Source organism: Myotis brandtii, unplaced genomic scaffold (genome assembly GCF_000412655.1).
Source record: "Myotis brandtii unplaced genomic scaffold, ASM41265v1 scaffold904, whole genome shotgun sequence".
NCBI lineage: Eukaryota > Metazoa > Chordata > Mammalia > Chiroptera > Vespertilionidae > Myotis > Myotis brandtii.
In genome coordinates, this window is record NW_005371715.1 from 928,395 (window position 1) to 942,078 (window position 13,684).

General features: G+C 38.5%; 1 protein-coding gene and 1 pseudogene across 1 annotated transcript in view; one reads left to right on the plus strand and one right to left on the minus strand.

The window, feature by feature from the left end:
* PHF3 (PHD finger protein 3) overlaps positions 1-13,684 on the minus strand; it is an 85,052-nt gene that overhangs the window by 43,698 nt on the left and 27,670 nt on the right. Inside the window, exon 2 of the mRNA XM_014532734.1 lies at positions 1,628-1,789. Coding sequence (XP_014388220.1) covers positions 1,628-1,789 — 162 coding nt within the window. The remainder of the gene's footprint in view (positions 1-1,627; positions 1,790-13,684) is intronic.
* On the plus strand, positions 11,370-11,968 carry LOC102243626 (annotated as a pseudogene).

Here is a 13,684-nt window from a genome sequence, read left to right on the forward strand (position 1 = left end):
CCGCCCTCCCCACTTGCCTGCTCTGGGATCGCAATGGGGTCCCAGCTGGCAGCGGGGCTTAGGCGGCACACAGGGGTCCCGGCCACCCAGGGCCGCACCCGGCCCGGATGGCGTCTGGTGCTGGCCAGTCCTGCCTGCAGTATGCAAATTAGCCGCCATCTTGGATGATGGCTAATTTGCATATGGCTCTGATTAGCCAATGGGAAGCGTAGCGGAGGTACAGTTAATTACCCTTTTTGTCTTTATTAGATAGGATAGATAGATAACAGGAGTTCCAGAAAGCAAGAGCGGAGAAAATAAAGAAGGGAATTACCAATGAAACAATCCAAGAAATGTTCCCAGAATTGAATAATAACAGTTTAAGACTAAAAGGACTTACTGAATACCAAGCTCAATATATAAAACACACCTACACCAAGATGCAGTATCAGAAATATCAAAGCACTAGAGCTGATAAGGAAGAGATTCCACTAAGTTCCAGAAGAAAAGTGGCTAACATATCCCCCCCAAAATGGAATAGTTTTAAATTTCTGAAGGAAAATTATTTCCAACCCTGAATTCAATGCTCAACCATACCATGACTTCAATGAGAACAAATTAATCACATTTACAAACATACAAGAAGTGTGTCACCAAAATGAAGGCATTAAGCCAAAAAAGAGAAAATAGAAACTGTAACACACAACAGAATTCTCAGAATGGTAAGGGGTGAGCCCTTAGGAGTAGATCAAAGGCTCCCAGAGATATTTCTTCAATGAAATAACAATTACAAAATATCTGATATGCACAGATATCTTTAGGAAAAATTTAGACAACTGGCAAAGTGGTGGGGGTGTAATTATTAACATGTATACAAAAGCTCTGAGTAGAGCCTGACCCACATGACTCAGTGGTTGAGCGACAACCTATGAATCAGGTCATGGTTCGATTCCGTCAGGACACATGGATTGTAACCTCAATCCCCAGTGGGGGCGTGTGGGAGACAGCTGATCAATGATTCTCTCTCATCATTGATGTTTCTATCTCTCTCTCTCTACCTCTCCCTTTCTCTCTGAAATCAATAAAAATATATTTTTTTAAAAGCTGTGTGTACAAATATATTAAGCTATAAGCAAATGAAAAAAAAATCTTACATCAGAAAGACAAAAATATGTATAGAAAAAGTAACCACGGTTCACTAAAAAGATCATCTCTGCTAGAATAGAGAATCACAGTAACATACATAAACACTACTGCTCTAACGAAATTATATAGAAGGATGAGAAAATGTACTTTTGTGTGATAGGGACAAGAGAAGAATGCTAAAACATCATAATTCACAGTGGGAAGTCAATAAATACCTACATCAGAATAATCATAAAGTAGCAATATACATGCTACTCAGAAACATGGAATAAATATCTCTGAGGAAATGAAAATGGGTAGTGGGATAGTGAGTACTGGAAACTCATAGAACTAGTCAGTTCTTTAAATTATGTGAATGTATCATTTCCATTAAAATTTATAAAAATTATGTCAGCATATTGGTATAAGCTCAAAACTCATTATTAAAATGCTCAGCAAGTTGACAATTTCTCACATCTGTCCCTACACCTTGGATTTTCTAGGTAATCTTTGAAAGGATTACCTTGTGCCATTAAACGAGGTGATTTTCTTGGTGATCTCACTGAATTTTCTTCTACTTTGTCCCTCAAATTCCTGTTAGGTAAAATCAGTTCTTCTTCATCAATGGTATCATTGCCACTTTCTTTAACAACTCCTTCGTCCATAATATCGTCAAGACCAACAACTAGAAAAAAACAAAAACAACCAAAAAAATTACTTCTAAAAAATATTGGGGATGTTTAAGAACGTAATGGCCTGTAGAGAATATTGTGAGAACTGAATGCAATAGTACATAGGCTTGAAAATCTAGGTCTATTCCTCGTATGTGATATTGCCACTACCGAGCTCCCAATTCAGGTTTAAAAACTTATACCTTATGAGGCAACTAGGAAAGGCTATAATCTTTCTTGATTTGACCTCCACTATCACTGTCACTTATTCACTGTACCTTTGTGAACATAACAAGCAACTATACCTGAGTACTTGATTACCAATTTTGGTTAAAGTAGTACAAAAGAGTTTAATATCCTAAAAAGCTTGTGATTCTAGATTCGTGCTAGAACCAAAAGATTCTAACTTTATATGCTACATGTATGAAAGTATTATTGTAGATAATACTTTTCAGTGGTAATACATAGACACAAATGAAAACACTGTGAAACTTCTCCTTCCCCCAAATGCTAGAAAAAATGGTAGTTGTTGCCCAGCTGGCATGGCTCAGTGGTTGAGCACTGACCTATGAACCAGGAGGTCACAGTTCGATTCCTGGTCAGGTCATATGCCCAGGTTGTGGGCTCAGTCCCAGTGGGGGTTGTGCAGGAGGCAGCCAATCAATGATTCTTCTCTCATTATTGGGGTGTGTGTGTGTGTGTCTGTCTCTCTCTCTCTCTCTTTCTCTCTCCCTCCCTCTCCCTTCCTCTCTAAAGTCTTAAATGGTAGTTGTTTAATATAGCTATATAATCAAATTACTTTCTCCTACTCAAAAGAGAGAAAGTGGGAAGATATAGAAAAGGATTGAGAAATACTTAAGAAAATATAAATACTGAAACACTTTACTTATACTGTCACTGGGTTTATTTCTTTATATAACAAATATACCTTAACTAGCTGACATAAAACAATTCTAAATGTGCAGTTGCATGAAATCTAGTAAAAAAGAATGTGATTATTTAGATCAGAAGGCCCAAATTCAAATCCCCGCTAAAATCTATAATAAAAGCGTAATGCTAATTAGACCAGACGTCCTTCCGGAGGAAGCCCAGGCAGCCGGGGCCCAGGCGGGGACCAAGCCCCTTGCACAAATTTCGTGCATCAGGCATCCAGTACTTAAATAAAACTTGACCAAGTCACTTAACCTAGCATATCAGTTTTGTTTTTTTATCTCTAAAATGAGAATAACAATACCTCTCCTACATACCTTACAGGACTTGTTGTGAGGAAGAAGTAATGTATGAAAACTCACTTTGTAAACTTTAGAATACTAGACATATGTTAGTTATTATCTTCATCCTAGGGGGTTAGAAGGACTCTCAACAAGTTATCTAGTCATCATCTTTGTAGCCAAGTAGAACTTCATGTAAAAGAGCTCAACAAGATAGTAGTCTATCCTAAAATTTAAAGAGAACAAAATTCCTTATAAATATAGTTTCAAATGGTACAATCTTTTTGAAGAGCAATCTGACAAATGGAATCACAAAACTGCTAATGCACGTTGACCACAAAATTACAAAGAATAGAAAAGTGGATTATGGAAAAAATGCTGGCTTTTTAAAAAACATACTTTGATCCTTGTTAACAAATAAATGAAATGTGTGTATGGACATTTAGATAAACAGAAAAATTAGCAGGAAATAGATGAAAATTATAACAGCTGTTCTATAAAAGACAAGAATATACTTTTTGCTGTTTTCCACATTTCCTGCCATTTGTATTACTCTCACAGAGTATCACTATGCTTGGCATTAAAAGCTTAGAGAATATACTTTAGGAAAATTCATCAGGACTCATTTAAGATATAATTTAAGGAGAAACAGGTGGGGAGTTTAGTTAGAAAGCTGTCCCACCATGATGGAAACATATGTTGCCACACATTCACATATATTCTCACAAGAATTTTTAATATCATATTTACATTTCTACCATGTTCATTTTAAAAAGCAAAATTTAAGACTTTTATCAATTTTATTTAAAAGCATATATACAATATATGCATTACAAATATGGACAGAAATAGTTAAAGAAAAAAAAACAAGTGTTATCAGTCATTATATCTCTAGTGGTAAGGTGGATAAGGAATTTTGGAGTTTTTTATTCATTGTTATTTCTGTGCTTTCCACATTTTCTACAATGAACATGTAAAGAAAAAAAACAATTCAAAAGAGGAAAATAGTCCAGGAGAAAAGTGACTAAAGTCTGAATAATAGTGTTTGTTGATAGAGAGTGAAAAGGTATGTTATGAATTTTAGAGCTATATTGCAAAGCAGAGTCAACAGGATTTAGCAAGCCAAATTCAAATGTCAGTTATTAAGTTTTACCATATTTCATTTGCTAGCAGCATCTGACACAGCTGACACTTCTCCCTCCACACTTAGCTCCTAGACATCACATCCTCCTATCTCACTACCCACTCCTTAAAATTCTTTGATAGAGCCTCCCACTTCTTTCAGATGTCTACATACTGGAGGACTTAAGGGGGTTCAGTCCTCCCTTTTCTCTTCTGTATCTACAGTCACTCCTCCCTAAGCGATCTCATCTAGGACCCATCTATACTTGGATAACTCCCAAGTTATTTTTTCCATCCCCAACTCACAGATGACCTTTAGAAGAGTATAATTTAACATCTCCACTAGGTATCTCAAGCTTAACATATTGAAAATAAACACTAATACCACCTATTCTCCCGCCCCTCGATAAAACTGCCCAACCTAGGATATTCCTAGTAACAGAACCCTCATTCATTCACCCCGTTGTTCAAGCCTAAACACTCTAGAACTATCTTTAGCTCCTCTCTCCTATCCCATGTCCAAGTTATAAGCACACCCTGCTAGCTCTATCTATAAAATATCACTCATCTGAGCCCTAGCCCGTTTGGCTCAGTGGATAGAGCATCAGCCTGCAAACTGAAAGGTCCTGGGCTCGACTTTGGTCAAGGGCGCATGCCTGGGGTTGTGGGCTCGATCCCCAGTGGGGGGCATGCAGGATGCAGCCGATCAATGATTCTCTCATCATTGACATTTCTATCTCTCTCTCCCTCTCCCTTCCTCTCTGAAATGTGGAATATTTTAAAATATTTTAAAATATATGTATCACTCATATGACCATTTATCTCCTCCACAGCTAACATTCCACTCGTAACCACCATCATCTCTCATAAAGACTGTAAGTTTCCTAGTATCCCAGGTTCCTCTATTGTCACCCCATCACACACAAAGCTTTTTCTCCACAGTCATCACTGTAATCCTTCCCAAATATGTATGTCCTAGGATTCTTATACTATCCAAGGATTCCCCAACAACTAAAGCACCTACTTATTAACCTCTCAGTGCCTTAAATGCTTCTATAAAGTGGAGATACTAGTGATCAGAGGGTTACTCTGATCATCAAATTAATATGTGTAAAGGGCTTAGAGAACAGTAATTGCTACATAGAAAGCCCTATATTAATTGTTAACTGTTTTGTTTCAAAGTATCCCCATTCATGTACCTCACAATCAAAAATTATGTATTCCTTCTCCCTTATTTTCTTCAACTTCCCTTAGAACAGCGGTTCTCAACCTGTGGGTCGCGACCCCTTTGGGAGTCGAACGACCCTTTCACAAGGGTCGCCTAAGACCATGGGAAAACACATATATAATTACATATTGTTTTTGTGATTAATCACTATGCTTTTAATTATGTCAATTTGTAAAAATAAAATTGGGGGTCACCACAAGATGAAGAACTGTATTAAAGGGTCGCAGCATTAGGAAGGTTGAGAACCACTGCCTTAGAACAAATTAACCACTAAAAAGGGTATCTGAGATTTCTTTCTTCTAATGCACAATTGAAATAATTCACAGTAAAGAATAATCTCAGGCAAATCCTTCAAATTAGGTACTTTAAAAAGTTTAATCCAACTGCTTTTGCTAAGAAAATGAGAAGTAAAGGAGAACCTGGGTTCTTTTCAGAACACTGCCTATTCTCAGGGCCCTCTCACATCTTCCCTTCCCAGGGACACAGGCAAGCTAAGATTCAGTATTTGATATCCAACTTTTTAAAAAGTGACCAGTCCTACTCAATACAACCACTAAAATGGGAACTTTGGTTTACCCCAAAAAAGTGCAATGTCCTGAATTGTTTAGAAGACAAGTTGTTCAGCCAGCCATACCATGCAGAAAAAACAATAAGCTTTTCCCCCATTCCCACATTTCAGAATTAGGTGTCATTCTCATTTGGAAATTTTGGCATAAAATCTAGAACCATACTCAGAAATCTCTTTTAACCTGAATTTAAATCACATTAAAATCCCTCCCCCATCCCTATACCGAAATGGCCCTAATTAAATGTGCTGAGGTCTGATGCCAGTCATGTCTATGGGAAGTCCTCCTACCACTAACACTACTTTATTTCAGACTACTTAATTCTGATCTCTTTTTTGGGAAAGGAGATAAAAGAAAACAGAACAAAACCATTTGGAGTTAGATTTATTAAATTTCTCAACAACTAGGATTAGTTTAAATCACTTTAGTACCATACAAAAGGGAGAACCACATTTGACATTTCTTAATTCATGCTGGCAGTATAAAAGCCAACTCAACTACTTCTATGGCAGGTATTTCCTCTATTATAAAAGTTCACATTAAGAATTAGATTTAAGAAAAAAACTAAAGACCATGATGTCTTTGCAGAGTCACAAGAATAAAGGTTAGACATCTATTTGATAAGTCTTGTGTTTTGAAACAGAGTAATACATGGATACATCCTAATAGAGCCCCCCACAGCTCTCTCCTATAACACTGCAGAAGACTCTCCAGCCTCAACTTGGCCTCCCTTCAGTTAGAGTTCTTTCCTTCATGGATAATTCATACATTTATTCCTAAAATAGGCTGTATCAGTCCATACGCCATCAAGTTTTATGTTATATGTAATTAACCATTTGGAATGAAGTTATCATTTTAGATAGTAGCATTTCCTAATTTGAAAAATACAAATACTACTACTATACACATATATTTTTCCTCTTCAATTCCTTCTTTACAATAAACTTTAAAACATAGGTTTGCTGAGTTAAAGGCAAATATATTTTTTTTACTATTTTATCTCACTATATGACTTTGCATAAAGATTACACACAATTTATAGTGTAAAGAGCTGCATATTATGCCTCAGTAAGAACTCACTGACACTGCCCTGGCCAGTGTGGCTCAGTTGGTTGGAGTGCAAGAGGTAGCCAATTAATGCTGTTTCTCTCTCATTGATGTTTCTATCTCTCTATCCCTCTTTCTTCTCTCTCTAGAAATCAATAAAAACATTTTTTTAAAAAATTAGGTAGCATGCCAAATTGAGGAGTGTCTTGTAGGCCAAAAGGACGTTAGCTTTTTTCCTTTGTGCGAAATGGAAAGTTTCCAGAGCACTGTGAACATGAGGGTGATATGACCTAACTTATTAAAGGATCATTCTTGGTGCTCATTTGAGAATACACTGTAGAAATCCTCAAAGGCAGGAACAGGGAAGCCACTTACTGACTAAAGCAATAATCCAAATGAGAGATGGAAATGGCTAAGACCACAGTGGCAGTGAAGAAACAGATGTACAAGTAGTCAGACTGCTGACCAATTGAATATGTGAAAGAAAAGGATATGTAAAGAATGATGCAAAGTAAGAAACTCAAAAGAAGGAGTTGCCATCTATAGAGAGGGGGAAGACTGTAGGAAGAATGGTACCAGGGAACCTGGGATGCGGGAAAGTAGGTATCAAGGAGTTCTGTTTTAGACATTAAGCTTAAGATGACAAACAGATATCCAAAGTAAACACAGGTGTCTAGAGTTTAGGCAAGTTAAGGCTAAGGAGATATGTATGTATATATGTATGTATGTATGTGTATTGGGATATTGAATTACAGTTTTTTAAATTATGAAATTGGGTAACATTACCACAAAAGTCAGCAGAAACAGATTTCTAAAATAATGCCTAAAATCTGAACCATGATATACTCCAGTGTTCGGTCAGAAAGCAGCAGAGAGGAAGAAAGGAAAGTGAGAGAATAACCAAGAGAGTTGTAAATCAAAGTCAAAGTGAATAGATTATTTCAAAAGGCAGATCAACTGAGCTAAGTGGCACTAATAGGTAGAATAAAAGAGAAATGGCCCTTGGATCTGGTAGTATGACATTGACTAGTGAGGGTGAAATCTGAATTTGAAGGAGAGAAACAGCGGGGATAGAGAGCATAGAAATTCCAGGAGTTCTGCTGTGCACAGAGTGGAAGAACAGGGCAATATAAATATACTAGTGGATAAATATAAAAGATTATATGTCATGCCCTAGTTGGTTTGGCTCAGTAGATAGAATGTTGGCCTGCGAACTGAAGGGTCCCGAGGTCAATTCCGGTCAAGGGCACATGCCAAGGTTGCAGGCTTGATTCCCAGTTGGGGGCATGTAGGAGGCAGCTGATCAATGATTTTACCTCATCATTGATGTTTCTATCTCTCTCCCTCTCACTTCCTCTCTCAAATCAGTAAAAATATGTATATTTTTAAAAAGCCTGCTTTCAAAATCCCTCTAGTATTAACTACAACAATCAAGGCTCAACTAGAACAAGACTGCGCACAAAGATCACAAGGGGGTGCACCAAGAAAGCATAAAAAATGCGGAGACAAAAAAACATGACAGAAATGGAAGATATAGAGCTAAAAAACGCAATTTTGAGGGCTTGCAAAAATGTGCTAGAAGCTGCCAATAAACTTGAGGAGAGACTCACGAAAACTAATGAGACCCTCGATGCTATGATAAAGAAACAACTAGAAATTAAGCATACACGGACTGAAATAAAGAATATTATACAGACACCCAATAGCAGACCAGAGGAGCGCAAGAATCAAGCCAAAGATTTGAAATGCGAAGAAGCAAAAAACACCCAACCGGAAAAGCAAAATGAAAAAAGAATCCGAAAATACGAAGATAGTGTAAGGAGCCTCTGGGACAGCTTCAAGCGTACAAACATCAGAATAATAGGGGTGCCAGAAGATGAGAGACAGCAAGATATTGAAAACCTATTTGAAGAAATAATGGCAGAAAACTTCCCCCACCTGGTGAAAGAAATGGACTTACAGGTCCAAGAAGCGCAGAGAACCCCAAACAAAAGGAATCCAAAGAGGACCACACCAAGACACATCATAATTAAAATGCCAAGAGCAAAAGACAAAGAGAGAATCTTAAAAGCAGCAAGAGAAAGAGACTCAATTACCTACAAGGGAATACCCATACGACTGTCAGCTGATTTCTCAACAGAAACTTTGCAGGCCAGAAGGGAATGGCAAGAAATATTCAAAGTGCTGAATACCAAGAACCTACAACCAAGAATACTTTATCCAGCAAAGCTATCATTCAGAATTGAAGGTCAGATAAAGAGCTTCACAGATAAGGAAAAGCTAAAGGAGTTCATCACCACTAAACCAGTATTATACGAAATGCTGAAAGGTATCCTTTAAGAAGAGGAAGAAGAAAAAGGTAAAGATACAAATTGTGAACAACAAACATGCATCTATCAACAAGTGAATCTAAGAACCAAGTGAATAAATAATCTGATGTACAGAATGAACTGGTGATTATAATGAATCAGGGACATAGAAAGGGAATGGACTGACTATTCTACAATAAAGATTTAATAAAAAAAATAAAAATAAAATAAAATAAAAAGCCTGCTTAAAAAAAAAAGATTATATGAGGTAACACTGAAATTCAATTGTAAGAATGACAGAGTATATACTTCTTTTCAATTCTGTCAAGCACAGATAAAACAAAAGAGCGTTGGATATTCCATCATGTTAACTACAACCCATATCTATGGAAAACAGAATAGAAACCTAAATTCAAAACATGAAAATCTGATTTCATAAAATAATCTAAATATGTATCTAACATATAAGGGCTAAAAATTTACTAAAGGTTTCTGTTTCACTCCCAGGCAACACTGATTATGATTTTAAGGAAAATGCTGAAATATACATACCAAAATTTCAACTGGATTAGATGTGCCCCAATGTTTCTAAAAACAAGCACACAGAAAAGGCACTGAGACACCCACTGGCCAATTCTGGAAAAACTACAGTGACCAGTTTAACACTGTTAATACAAGCTTGTGTGTTTGGGAAGTATCAGGGAGTACTTAGGTGCTTAAGAAAGATACATCGCCCTAAATGGTTTGGCTCAGTGGATAGAGCGTCAGCCTGCGGACTGAAGGGTCCCGGGTTCGATTCCGGTCAAGGGCATGTACCGTGGTTGCGGGCACATCCCCAGTAGGAGGTGTGCAGGAGGCAGCTGATCGATGTTTCTCTCTCATCGATGTTTCTAACTCTCTATCCTTCTCCCTTCCTCTCTGTAAAAAATCAATAAAATATATTTTTAAAAAAAGAAAGAAAGATACATCAATTGGCTGCCTGCGATATGGGCTCCACCTGGGATAGAACCTGCAACCTAGCTATGTGCCCTGACTGGGAATCAAACCCATGACCTTCTGATGCATGGGACGACACTCCAACCAACAGAGCCAAAGCAGCCAGAGCTAAATCTTACTTTATTTCTTAGGTTTTTCTTTTTAAGGTGGGAGAGCACATGGGAAATAATTGTCTTCACAGTTCATTTGCACAGACCACCAATTAAGACTCACTTGTGTAAAGCTAAATATAAATATAATCATGTAAACACAACCCAAGAGGATACTAGAACTATTTAGTATCAACAATAGATTTTAACTTAATAAAAAGGACTAACTTATCACCACTTAAATTAATGTAGGTATACCTTTCATTTGCTATTTTTCTACTTGGAATGAGAGAGAACAGAAAGGAGGGGGAGAGAGAGAGAGAGAGAAACATCGATGTGAGAGAGATACATCAATTGGTTGCCTCCCGCATGCACCCTGACCAAGGCCGGGGATCAAGCCTGCAACCAAAGTACGCGCCCTTGACCGGAATCGAACCTGTGGCCCTTCAATCCGGGGACCAATGCTCCAACCACTGAGCCAAAGCAGCTAGGGCACTTACCCAGAATCTTCAAAAGGCTGGCCATTACTTATCTCTAAGGATGCTGCTACTCTTAAGGTCACGTACACAGAGAGGCCTGCCCTAACCAGCCCAAATCAAATAAACCATGACTTCCCACTGCCAATCAAACAACCACACATTTTGTATCATCTTACACTTTACTTGTAAGCTCCATGAGGACAGGTATACTGTCTCAAACACAACTGTATCCTCCAGCAGTGGAAAGAGTCTGGCACACAATAGGGATATTTGTTAAATGAACAAACTACCAACTACTTTTATGCCAAAACAAATCATTATACCTCACAATTGTGGAACCATGAGCCAAACTGCTGATACCTGGAAATGCTATTTAATAAGAATGTTACCATAAAAAGAAATCAGTTAAAAAAAATGCAACTCTACTCTTATAATATGGATCTTATTTATTGATCTCATATATCAAAAAAACAGATCTCAACCAAGCACTGTGTTTTATAACATTGTGTTCAATTTTACTCAAATAAAAGAGAAAAACCAGGTTCAGCTAAGGAGAGGGCCGTTGGCTTGGGCCTGCGGTACGCCGCTTCAGTGAGGGGCTCGACCGCGGCCACCCGGCCTGTTGCTTTTCTGGGCGCCACTCCTCCGGCCCCCCCGACGGGACGCGCCAGTAGCGCAGCACCGATTCCTCTCCTGCTCTTGGGCGCTGCTCTGAGCAGCGTCACCCTTTATACCAGAAAACTGGCGGGCACTATGGGGAAAAAACAAAACAAGAAGAAAGTGGAGGAGGTGCTAGAAGAGGAGGAAGAGGAATATGTGGTGGAAAAAGTTCTCGACCGTCGAGTGGTAAAGGGCAAAGTGGAGTACCTCCTCAAGTGGAAGGGGTTCTCAGATGAGGACAACACGTGGGAGCCAGAAGAGAACTTGGATTGCCCCGACCTCATTGCTGAGTTTTTACAGTCGCAGAAAACAGCACATGAGACAGATAAATCAGAAGGAGGCAAGCGCAAAGCTGACTCTGATTCTGAAGATAAGGGAGAGGAGAGCAAACCAAAGAAGAAGAAAGAAGAGGTAAGGGTAGGAATAAGCATTGTTACTAGCCAGAATTCTTACTGCTGTCAACGAAGCTGAAAGCCAGCTAATTTCAGTACTTTTGTTCTGCTGCTTCTTAAATATGAGCAGCCATCTCTCAGTCCTTTTGGAATCTTAGGCTAATGCTTACAGAGTATTTGAGGGCTTATTACTTTCATAAAGCCAGCCACATAATCTACTTTTATTTTATGTGAAAGTTCAGGAACAATTCATTCCTGTAAGTCAGTAGCATTCAGTGTTTTGTTTTTTTGTTTTTTAATATATTTTTATTGACTTCAGAGAGAAAGGGAGAGATAGAAACATCAACCATGAGAATCATTGATTGACTGCCTCCTGCGTGCCCCACACTGGGGATTGAGCCTGCAATCCAGGCATGTGCCCTGACCAGGAATCGAACCTTGACCTCCTGGTTCATAGGTCGACACTCAACCACTGAGCCACACCAGCCAGGTTATTTTGTTTTTTAAAAAATGGTTTATTGATTTTTAGAGAGAGGAAGGGAGAAGGAGAAGAAAGAGATAGAAACATTGATGTGAGAGCACAACATTGATCAGCTGCCTCCTGCACTCCCCCTACCAGAGATTGAGCCCACAACCTGGGCATATGCCCTTGACCAGGAATCAAACCAGCAACTTTCTAGTATGTGGGACAATGCCCAACCAACTGGGCCACACCAGCCAGGGTTCGGTCAATGTTTTAATCATTATAGGTTCAAGGTAGCTATTTTAATCCATTCTCAGTACCTTAAAGTAAGTTGTCTGTTTTATATATACATATACATATATATATATATACATATATATATATGTATATGTATATATAAAACAGACAACTTACTTTAAGGTACTGAGAATGGATTAAAATAGCTACCTTGAACCTATAATGATTAAAACATTGACCGAACCCTGGCTGGTGTGGCCCAGTTGGTTGGGCATTGTCCCACATACTAGAAAGTTGCTGGTTTGATTCCTGGTCAAGGGCATATGCCCAGGTTGTGGGCTCAATCTCTGGTAGGGGGAGTGCAGGAGGCAGCTGATCAATGTTGTGCTCTCACATCAATGTTTCTATCTCTTTCTTCTCCTTCTCCCTTCCTCTCTCTAAAAATCAATAAACCATTTTTTAAAAAACAAAATAACCTGGCTGGTGTGGCTCAGTGGTTGAGTGTCGACCTATGAACCAGGAGGTCAAGGTTCGATTCCTGGTCAGGGCACATGCCTGGATTGCAGGCTCAATCCCCAGTGTGGGGCACGCAGGAGGCAGTCAATCAATGATTCTCATGGTTGATGTTTCTATCTCTCCCTTTCTCTCTGAAGTCAATAAAAATATATTAAAAAACAAAAAAACAAAACACTGAATGCTACTGACTTACAGGAATGAATTGTTCCTGAACTTTCACATAAAATAAAAGTAGATTATGTGGCTGGCTTTATGAAAGTAATAAGCCCTCAAATACTCTGTAAGCATTAGCCTAAGATTCCAAAAGGACTGAGAGATGGCTGCTCATATTTAAGAAGCAGCAGAACAAAAGTACTGAAATTAGCTGGCTTTCAGCTTCGTTGACAGCAGTAAGAATTCTGGCTAGTAACAATGCTTATTCCTACCCTTACCTCTTCTTTCTTCTTCTTTGGTTTGCTCTCCTCTCCCTTATCTTCAGAATCAGAGTCAGCTTTGCGCTTGCCTCCTTCTGATTTATCTGTCTCATGTGCTGTTTTCTGCGACTGTAAAAACTCAGCAATGAGGTCGGGGCAATCCAAGTTCTCTTCTGGCTCC